The sequence below is a fragment of the Nymphalis io genome, chromosome 28 (genome assembly GCF_905147045.1).
Source record: "Nymphalis io chromosome 28, ilAglIoxx1.1, whole genome shotgun sequence".
Taxonomy (NCBI): Eukaryota; Metazoa; Arthropoda; class Insecta; order Lepidoptera; family Nymphalidae; genus Nymphalis; species Nymphalis io.
Genome location: NC_065915.1, coordinates 2,242,109 through 2,254,242, shown reverse-complemented (window position 1 = coordinate 2,254,242; position 12,134 = coordinate 2,242,109). Strand labels below are relative to the sequence as shown.

The following is a 12,134-nucleotide window of genomic DNA, read 5'->3' as shown; positions in this document are numbered from 1 at the left end:
TATACTAAAAGATTCTCCGAAACGCAATCCATCTGCTGGTGTAAGTCGTTCGGTTCTGTAGTAGCATTTATAAGCATAGTTATCTTACTATGGCAAAACCGCCTTATAACGCCTTAAAGTTTAAATTTATTGTTCTCCGGGACCCGGACCCTGGTGTAAAACTTTAAATAGCCCATAAAAGAGGTACTAACTCTATGCATTCGAGTATCATGAGTAGTAATTTAGTTGGTGGTAGCGTAGGCTAGCTCGTCTGGGAAACCCTCTTATCACATATTCTACCGCCAAACAGAATAGTTACAGAGCTAGATTAGATTCCAGTTTTCCAGGCACAGGGACCTAACATCTTAGTTCCCGAGGTTGATAGCGCGTTCATCATTTAAAATATGCTTAATATTTATTACAATTAATATCATACAATTATATTTTCCATTTGCTTATATATTATTATAAATAAATACATAAAAATCTATAATTTAGGCTACAGAGCATGTTTATAATCTGGATATTTTTTTCGAATTCGAATCTTCTCTTCTCCGTATCCAACGCAGACTAACAATTTATTTATATACTAAGTAAATAGTCTATTATATATATGGTATTAATAATAAAATTTTATGATCAATCCTATCAACACCTTTAACAATTAAATAAAAAAAAAAACATTATCATTTGAAATTGAGTGTTAGTATGTATGTGCGACATTCATTTTTTCTCTTAAACGTCATCTTGATTGATATTCTATTTAAATATGTTATTTTAAACTGTTCTTATAAAAGCCGATGGCCCAGTGGTTGAGACGTGTGAATATTAACCGATGGAAGTGGGTTCAAACCCGGACTAGATCCACTGAATGTACTACCATGTCCTTGATATAAAATTAAACGATAAAATTCTGGCCCATGAATATATTGGATCAGTGTGGTGGAATACACTCTAAACCTTTTCATAAGGAGAGGAGGCCTTCGCCCAGCAGTGAGATATTTACAGGCAAACTATATCCTAAATTCCTTTATTCGTCAGAAACGTTTCACCCAAAAGTAACACGGTAACTTCGATTCTTTAATTAACATTTCACTCAAATACCACTTTCAAATCAATATTGAATGTACATAATGACAAACGTTGCATTTAATATATATATAGTCATATATGACGCGATTAATCATACACCATTAAAATATATAACCATTGTAAATACAGGCAGAAACGAGATTTACACACATTATAGAATAATTTAAAACATTCCTGACACTTATAAAACATAAATATGCCGTTATAAATATATAATACATAATAATAAAAACAATAATAATATAACTATACATATTTAAAATTAATAGCTTTGTTACAATATTAATCGAATCGCGGCTTCAAATCTGGGGAACATTTTAGTTTTTATGTGTTGCTTACTTGTTGAAATTTCAGGACTTTGTACAAAATCTTGATAGGTACCACTCATTGATCAGATATTCTACCACCAAACAGCAAAAACTTAGTATTGGTGTGTTGAAGGGCGAGTGATTAACAGGCACAAGGGACATATCATCTTAATTCCGAAGGTGGCGCATTGACGGTTTAAGGAATGTATAATGTTTCTTACAGCACCAATGTCTATGGTGGTACGCCTATTTTCAGGGGCGTTTTTCATACGCTGGTTGCCCTAGGCGGATGGAAGGTTGCCGCCCTCCAACTACGTTTTTTTTTGCGACATGCTATGGACTAACATTTAAGTTTTTAAATGTTGTAGGACGCGAGTACAAAAACAATGTCACTAAGTTTTGTTTCGCTCCCTAAATATCGCCCTAGGCTCTGGCCTACTCAGGCTATAGGGAAAACCGCTGCTTACTTTATATTAAAAAAAATATTAAAATATATATATATCAATTAATATCACGCGGTACTAACAAACTAACAGTTTGATAAGTATTTAAAGTATGATTCACGTAAGTGGAATTACGGGCAAAAAGTATTATGAAACAGCAGGAAGGTATAACTTTTATCTGCGATAGATCAATATTTAAGATATGCATTTATAAGACACAGTTTTATTATCTATATTAAAAAGGAATCAACAGCGAGTTCTGTTTATACATTACTATAATAGTTTCCATATAAGATGGGGGGGGGGGGCAGGTGCTCGCTTCCCTATGTCCTTTTCTGTACCCCTAACAAAATTTCATCATGATCGGTTCAGTAGTTAGTACATAAAAGCGAAACAAACTGATTTTAATATTTATAATATTACTTAAGGTTTAAGAACGTTTTTACAACATTGACATTTTAAAAATTGTTACTGAACGTATTATTGTTTACTTTAAAAAAATTATAATAATTGATAGAACGAATTTAAAATAGTGAAAATGTAATAAAGATAAATATATATGTATATGATACTCAGATGTGTGTAAAAACATTAATGTAGATGTTTAAAAAACGATTTTTATAAAAGAATAATTCATACTTATCGTTACAATAAATTATCTGTTGAAATACAAGTAAAACTGTATTAAAAGTTAAGTAATAAAATACACGCCTCACCTTTGTTTGAACAAAGAGAAATAAATATTGCAAATGAATATGATAGCGATCATCTTTACCTATTATGAGGTAAATAAAAAACGACACAAGGATCGCTCTGTATATAAACGACATCAAACTAGGCTGTATGATTTAGAACCTTTGCCTTACTATGGGTTGAATAAAAAAATATTAAAATATTAATTTTTTCAATTATGTATTTATTTATATTTTCAATATATATTATTTTACAATTGACATATAACGAGAAAAATAACATTTTTTTTCGTTTTTTTTTATAGAATAGGAAGGCATATGGGCGAGCATATGGGCCACCTGATGTTAAGTGGCCAACGCCCATAGACATTGGCATTGTAAGAAATGTTAACCATCGCTTACATCACCAATGCGCCACCAACCTTGGGAACTAAGATGTTATGTCCCTTGTGCCTGTAGATTATTATTATTATTATTATTAGATTATATAAAAAATAGAATATTTCATCATTTTTTTTTTTTCATTCATTATCATTTTAAGCAAAATTATATATATATATAACCATGATTTAATGTTGTGATCGCTTATATATTTATTAATATAGGTATTTTTATAATTGAAAAAAAAAATATATTAAAATTAAAAGAAAAATAGGTATTTAAATTGTTCGTTCTCAGAAAAGGTTTAAATTATTTCAATCAATTTAGTTTTGTCTTATGTTAATTAATTTAAAAAAATGGATAGGCGTTATCACAAGAGTCATTTTTAGCAAAATTTTACCCTAGTACCTATTGCCTATTTCAATGGGTCCTTAAAGGTCTTAATCTTTTGAACCAGTGGTAGTTTTATTTGATATTAATAGATGACGAACTTAATGCTTTTCATTAGACCAATAATTACGAATTGTGTCGTAAATATGTGAAATTGATGATGCAATTAAAATTAGTAGCAGAATATAATTGAATACATATTAAGTGTTACAATCATTATGCTCTTTAAATGAATGGAATTAAAGAGATTCGTTCAGGAACAAGTCCTAAGGACACCTATTGAAAGGCTCTAAATAAAATTTTATTTAACACAACTTCCACCTACAACTTTCATAAGAGAAATAATGTTTATATGTATTACCAGTACAGAAAAAATAATACAATAATAATTGTTTAACTTTTATGGTGTTATAATATTATACGGAACGCACATTCCGTGTTTAACGTCTGTAGTCGTTAATGCGTCATCTGCTCACTATAAATAATCTAAAAAAATATGATCTGTCATCTTGACATTTGTTCGCGCTTCTTGGCGGGAAATGTAAAATGGTAACACGATGGTTTTATGACATTTTCATAGATGATAAGTTATTAATTATATTTTTGTAACAAATTATATTTATATTATTGTGACTGTGTTTCATTAAATCTATTGTATGAAACGTTTAACTAAATATTGAATAACAATTACATTATCACTTAAGCATGGAACAAACAATCTTGATATTTGACGTTGTACGCGATACTGAATTGTCTATGAAATTATTTAATTACAATAATTAAACCATTAATATTGTTACCAATGTATTGTACAAATAAATTTTTATAAGACTTATTTTAACAACCTAGTCGTTTCGACAGAAAAATGGCGATTGTTCGTGTAATAAAAGTAGCATAAAAATTTTATTGGTATTTCTATTTCCTTTGAAGTGTATTGTATTATATTTATTACAATTTTTATCATGTCGTTGCTGTGTTGGTATTCTGTGTATAGTAAAGAACTTTGTGCCGAGATGGCTTAGTGGATATGACACGTGGATCGTGTGTAATGGTGATCACACTCCGTCATGTGCCCCATTTGCTAGCCAACTATCCATTTTATATATATAAAAAAGAGGAATCCTTGTATGTAATTTTTTTTCCTGTATCTCGGAAAGTATCTAACGATTTTTCTCAATTATTTTTATTAACTTGTCTTAAAAAACGCAATTTTAAGAAGTAGTTAATGAAATATTTAATAGAATCGCGTAAAATGTTATATAAACTTGTGTATATATAGAATTGAATAAGTTGTCGTTGCTACGGAATTACGGCTTCAACCTAGCTGGCTTAGGCGGAAACTCATACATTCGAAGCGGTGGGAACTTTTAATTCAATCATTTCAAAACTATTATTTGAATAAATAATAGTCGTAAGTATTTTAACGAAAGAAATTGACACAAGCATTAGCGAATGAAATTACAAGGGTAATATTAATGAGTAATCTATACATATATAATAGCTACTTTTCTACCCCGGCTCTGACAAGCAGACCTTGTGTTATTTATAATATCCTTAAATATCCTTGTGGTATTGCTTGAAACAATCTTCGAGCTTGCTAAATGACATCAAGAACAGTTCAGAGTTACTTTCGCATTTATAATATTAGTATTGGTAACTGATAGACATTTTGGCGCACAGCCCAATCTACTGTGGTGTGGTACCATAAAAATTTTCAAGCGGTTTTTTTTTGGGAGATGAAAGTATGTGTGAAAATCCTTCATTCTTTAACGAATAGTACTCTAGATCATTTTAATGATATTTAGAAATTCTGGATAACGAAGCGATTGAAGCACTTAAAGCGCTAGTTATGTATATACGAAGTTATTGCTTAAGCATTTTGTCTCTTAGAACCAGTAGAGTTGTAAAGTGGAATGTTTTACAATGGCGAATTTACTTATTAATAGCAAATCTATTTCTGAATAGACAGTGCTGATATTCTATAAGAACTTCGAAACACTCGTAAAATGTTGTATGTCACTTACGGTGACACGCCATTTTGATGCGTGTGTCCTTTAAATGTTATTATTATAATAGTCAATTTCGCATATCGGCTCTCGAATTTCTAGTTAATTCTTTCATAAAAGCTCTAAATACTTCTTCGTCTATGGGCTTAAGTGATTCGCAACAAAAATAATGGTTTATTACTAATTGTTATCATATTTTAGGTAATCTTTTTCAAATCGTTATTTCTAAATCAAATTGTTCTCAATCTAAATTTATGACTTAAAGATCAATGATTTATAATATTAATAGCGCAATTACGGATGCTGCGGGAATCAAAATTCGCCATAACATTATAAATCGGTAACACCTGAAAATTGCGAGATCGTGATATTGAAATAAAACAACCAATTTTTTTTACAAATCACAACTCTATTACAATGTGGTAGAGTTCAAAATATTGGATGAAAAACTTTATCGCAAGCCCGGTGACGACAAAATTATATTTTCACTTGAAAAAAGCTTACTGTTCTTTAAATAAGGTTCAATATCCTTTGTGATCGTTCGTTGATTATGGTTGTGTGTGTAAACGAAATGCTCGATTCGAGAGGCGCGTGCGCAACGTGTGTGGTCGACGCGTTAAGGGAAGTATGCTCCACTTGCTTAATCATTTCTTGGTATTTTGTCGCGGATTCGATACTTTGGGAGTTAAATTTTTAAATGAGTTTTTAATATTTAGGATGTGGTTGTTCACTGGGTATTGATGGTTTTATAATGAGAGTAATGTGAATAAAATCGCAATAAATATTTATACGAAACAAAATCTTTATCAATGTTACTTATGACGTTATTTTAATTGAACAAATTTTCAGAGATCCGTACAATAATGATCTTAAATTATGCGTTGCGTACTTGTTTTTGGATGTCATGTATATATATATATATATATATATATATATATATGTGTGTGTGTATATGTGTATATATATATGTGTGTGTTGTATATACTCTAGTAATTGTTGCAAAAAACCGAACACTGGTATTCATTTAAAGTATGCTAAAGGGCTTCAAATTAAAGGATGTGATGTATTAGCAGACCAGACTTCACCGGGTCTAATTAGTCTGCTTAATTAAGCAAATGTTGTTAGAGCATTATAGATAGCTTACATTTTTTTTATTGAATTATATGCTGTTTAGATTATATCAGCCAATCGCAATCCACTGCTGGGGTATAAGTACTTTTTTTTCATTTTTTATTTACTCCAAGGTGCACCTACGCTCGCGGTTCAAAGTCAAAAGTCAAAGTAGTCTAATTTATATATGTATGTATGTATTTTCCAGCTAAGAGTAAGTTAGCTGCAAAATCTATTCATTTGATTGCAAATAACGTTAACTTATTAAATAAAACCGGATGATATATAAATGCAATAGTAATTAAAAGCAATTAAGCAAATAATTTAATTGCTTCCCTTTACGACTTTTAGATAATACATTTATCTTTTTAAAGGTTAAGGACTAATAAGTAAATTTCGTACATTTCGTTAATCATTGAAATTTAATATTTGTAATAATGTTGGCCAGTTGATACAGATAAAGTTAGATGTTTTTATAGCTACTAATATGGAGCTAGATTTTAATTGAAATTTGAAATAATTTAATTGGTAGATCTGCATGACGTCACCATTTACGTTCCATCTTTAAATGTAACATAAATTTGGAACACCATAATACTAAGTGCTACTTGGTGATAGAATATATGATTGGTGTAACCCACCCAGACGGGGACACAAAATCAAGATATATAGTGAACGGTATCTCAAAACAAGTACAGATTTTCTTCATTAAAGCATAACGTATCCGATAACATTTGCCATTCGGTTTTAATGTACTCTGAGCATCGCATAAAATTATGATTTAAAATGTAATTTAAACTTAATAACTTGATAAGTGCATAAGTAAAATAGATAAACACTTCGGTTTATTGATCATAATACCGGACCTTATATGACTCGGCATCATCTCGTTGATTTTAATACGGGATATGTACGTAATAATTTAAGTGTATTTAAGTAACCATATAATGTAATAAGCTGAGTTTCTTGCCGGTTCTTCTCGGTAGAATCTACATAGCACACGGTAATTTTAAATTTAATTTTGTAAAATGATTCAAAATTGCTCGTAAGAGTCACTTGAATGAAGCATACTTTTAATTTTTATTTTTAATATTCGATCATCGAATAAATCGTCGACTGAATAAATTGCAAAGGCAAAATAAATAAAAAAAACACGTGAATTTAATTAATCATGACATGTTTCGACCACAGATAATTATAACAATGTAATCCAAGTAGAGCATGTATCATGTGTATCCACTGTAACTCGTTTTGTCTCTGGTAACCGCAATGGTTGCCACAACCATAGTGGTTAACTTGTTAGGATTTCATAAACAATATCACGGTAACATTTTAAAATAATTTTACGATTTCCGATTCATCCTATCAAATGCGTTTGGTTTGTAGTTAACTTTTAACTGGTCGTTTTTTTAAATAACAAACTTTGCAAATTAGCCACACTCGGGTGTTTTTTCGTCGCCCATTAATATTGTTTCTTAAAAAAAGGTTAAGACATTTCTCTGACTGTGTGTTATGCTTTCAAAGCTAAACCACTAAACCGATTTTGATGAAATTTGATATGAATGCCCCAAGGATGGATATAGACTACTTTTTATACATAACATCTGACATCCCTCTCCTTAAAACGCAACCGAAGCCGCGTATGACAGCTAGTCTTATATATATTTGTAGTATCACCACAGAGTAAGCGTTCTTAACTTGTTTAGCTTAATTCATAATTGTTTTATTTGCGTTCAACTATTTAAAAAAACCACATGCAAGCTGTCAATAATAAAACAGCAGTGACTGTATCAGAGGATTTTGTTTTAAATGTAATCAAATATATAGGTGTATACTTAAGCTTAACTGGCTTATAATATTTTTTCTAACGACATATGGGCTGTACGTTAATCGCCAGAACTAAAAAAAAATAACAGAAATATATTATAATGAATTTATAATAATCGCTCTATTCTATTTGAAGATTGTCTTGTAGATCTTGCTCCGTTACTCACAGAGCTTGACTGTTCCAATTCGCTCCAATTAGATCCAGATCCTCGTGTGACCTTATAACATAAACATGCACCTTGGCTTCTGAACCTTGGCTTGCACATTGTTATAACACTGGCTTACTCTTCCAACTTGAAGACAATAGTACGATCTATTTAAGCTTATCAGTAAAATAACGTTGTTGATATTAAAAAAAAAAAAAAACAAAAAGATGTTAGAGATATTTTTGATGTGTGTGTGATAAAACAAATTAATAAAATATTTATATAACTAATTTGTCATTTTCTTCCAATAGATGGCGTAACAAAATCATCGAAGATGGCGGCGGTTTCTTCCGCTCATTTGCAAGATCAAATCAAAATCCAAGACCACAGCGACGATGACCAGGACCCATACTCACCCAATACAAGAGACACCATCAGCCCTGACTATCACGACGAGGAAAAACAAGAAGAAAGACCTATACATACATCCTCTTTCTCCATTCATAACGTCTTAAAGAAAGAAAGAGAAACGAATAGTCCCGAAAATGTTTTCTCAACGGAAAAATTACTGCAGAACACTCCAAATTTCGAAGAAACTTCGAGGAATTCAGAAAGCGTCAGTCCCAGGATAGACGATGAGAATAATGACAGGGCGGATATTAGTGTCGATGATAATTCATGCTGCAGCGACGACACGGTGTTGTCAGTTGGTAACGAGGCTCCTGTGTCAAGTTATCACAGCGAGAAATCTCAAGATACACAAGGACTGACCTCCTTCAAACACATACAGACACACTTAAACGCGATATCACAGTTGAGCCAGAACTTGAACATCAACCAGCCAATCCTTCTGCGACCAAATCCAATAACACCAAACCCATTAATGTTTCTGAACCAACCGTTGCTGTTCCAGAACCCTTTAATGAACCAGGTCGATCTAAAATCTGGTATGCCAAGGATGGCGATGCCGCAAAATAGTTTGAATTTAAATCAGCAGTTCAATATGAATTTCGTGAGGAAGAGTCAAGAGTCCCTGAACAGAGTTGATGAGAATCGACGTCAGAACCATAACTTGTCCCCCAAATCACCAGATAATGTCTCCGAGAGGGATTTTATCAATCAGAACTGCTTGAAGTTTAGCATAGATAACATATTGAAAGCTGATTTTGGAAGACGGATCACTGATCCATTGACAAAGAGAAAAACTGTCAAATCGAGACAGTTCGAAGTGAAAGCTACCCCAGTGAAAGAAACCTCTCCAGCTAAGGACGTGGAAGCGAGGGTACCAGAAGTTAAGCCAGGTGATAAAGGTGCCATTGATCTATCTAAAGGTGATGACAGTGGGAGCAATGCTTCATCAACTCCAGGTAAATACAGATTTTAATTTACAGATATTTATAGAAAATTTTATAATGATTCATGTAGAGACCGTTTTGAAGTATTGCTTAATAATACATAGTCAGCTCTTTTTTGATTCTTATAGTAATTACTAGTTGGTTACAAGACGCTTAAGACCATTTGGGTTTGTGCGTGCAATTCTGTAAGAGCTCACTACGTACCTCGATTGTGAAATATAAAACACTGACGGTGATACGCTATTTTGATACGTGTATCCTTTAAATGTTATAATAATTAAAATCAATATTGCATATCACTTTCAGTAATTTCAAGATCGTGTTTTGCGGTGGGTTCTGTATTTGTTCTTACTAATTTACCTCTTAAAAGTCATCATTTAATTTGCCTAAATTAATAATAACAATATCCTTGGACATTATTCACACACGGCCATCCGATCGCAAACTAAGCAGAGCTTGTACTATGGAAACCAGACAACTGATATACTACATATATTTTTTTTTGTAAATACATACATATATAGATAATTACACCCAGACTCAGACAATTACAAACAGACATGTACATGCACACAAATGTCCTGGGTAGGAATCGAAACCACAACCTTCGGCGTGAAAGGCAAGTATCACCCAACCACGTCAACCGGCCCTTCAAAAATTACATTTGTAATATATATCATAAAAATACATACAACTTAGTAGGTGGTTCAATTATATATATAAACTTTAAAATATGGTTGTGCTTAGGTACTGCTAGCGACGGTCCGATGGTGTGGCCTGCGTGGGTATACTGCACAAGGTACAGCGATCGACCCAGTTCGGGTGAGTTTTTTTTAATTAAATATATAATTAGTAAATGAAGTTATAATTTTTAAACATATTAATATAGGAGGGATATTTGATACAAAGGGGAAAACAAAAATATTTATAATTAATTTTTTTTCAAATTTAATATAGATAGATTGGCACATGGCACAGCCGACGGTAAGTGGTCATCACCGCCCATAGACATTGGCATTGTAAGAAATATTAACCACTACATTATCAATGCGCCACCAGCCTTGGGAACTAATATTGGCTCACTCACACTTCAACCCAAAAGACAAGCACCATTGAATTTTCATGTGCTTAATTTGTGTTTATAATTCATCTCGTGCTTTACGGTGAAGGAAAACATCGTGACATCGTGACACCTGCATGTGTCTAATTTCACTGAAATTCTGCCACATGTGTATTCCACCAACCCGCATTGGAGCGGCGTGGTGGAACAAGCTCTAAACCTTCTGCTCAAAAAGGGAGAGGAGGCCTTAGCCCAGCAGTCCCACTGCTGTGCTTTCTGTTGCTATTAACAGGCTGTTACTGTACTGTACTATATTGCGGTAGATTTAGTTATGAGTACCCAGATAGGCACGGAGCCCTATCACCAAGTAACTGGTAATAAGCGTATTATTAAGCGTTAATCCACTTTCATTTGAGCCCCACTTGTAAAGCGCTTTAATTATGGTCAACCTCCAATGCAAAAGCTAAAGCGAAACTATTAATCGCTATACCCTAGTATAACCTTGCGTAATTTATGGTTTACTTTCAAATATACCCTATCATTACTCAGTATAGACTCAAGTATTAGAACACAAGAAACTAATCTGAAATTTACATCTGAGCAAGCACCGCTAATTTTCCATGGGCTTACATTGTGTGTAAAATTAATCTCGAGCTCGGTGAAGTAAGACTTCGTGAGGAAACCTGCATGTGTGTCGAAATTGTACCCCACGTGTATCGACCCCATTGGAGAAGTGCGGTGAAAAAGAATCTAATTGAACACATACACACACATATGAAATTATAGAATCGAACTGTGTGTGAAAAATTATCATCAAAATTTTACTTTGATTTAAAACCAAAAAACAAAAAATGTTCAGTGCCGAGGTACTCACGAGTATTGATGTGTAAATAACAAATCTCACGCTGACGTCATCTGACGCTCGGAATGTTACGCTTACTCGTCAGACGCTCGAAGTCTCAATGAGCTACCGTGTACCGCTTAGATGTACACAACAAAAAGATTACAAAATAAATTGCGAAAAAATTATATATATTCTTGTTGATGTTTAGATCAAGAAATTACAAATCTCCAGTTAAATCGCTCGCTATAGCGTTACATAGCGTAGCATGGTAAGCGCTACCCTTATGTCTAATGTAGTAAGAAGGATCATAATTTGATAAGTGTCCTCGAGGGATGTTTCGCGAGATACAAGGGGCGGGTCAGTTTATTTAGGGGTCGTTTAGGGGCTGTGAAATTGATAAGGTTTTCATAAGCTACACGATTTTACGAAGGGATGATTTTGATAAGAATATATTTTCCGGGTATTTATTAATCTTATAATATTTTAAAATAAAAAAAAAGA

At 32.5% G+C, this 12,134-nt stretch overlaps 1 protein-coding gene across 1 annotated transcript in view; it reads left to right on the top strand.

The window, feature by feature from the left end:
• LOC126779012 (homeobox protein invected-like) overlaps positions 1-12,134 on the top strand; it is a 68,410-nt gene that overhangs the window by 15,481 nt on the left and 40,795 nt on the right. Inside the window, exons 2-3 of the mRNA XM_050502763.1 lie at positions 8,686-9,741; positions 10,477-10,551. Coding sequence (XP_050358720.1) covers positions 8,709-9,741; positions 10,477-10,551 — 1,108 coding nt within the window. The 5' untranslated portion in view covers positions 8,686-8,708. The remainder of the gene's footprint in view (positions 1-8,685; positions 9,742-10,476; positions 10,552-12,134) is intronic.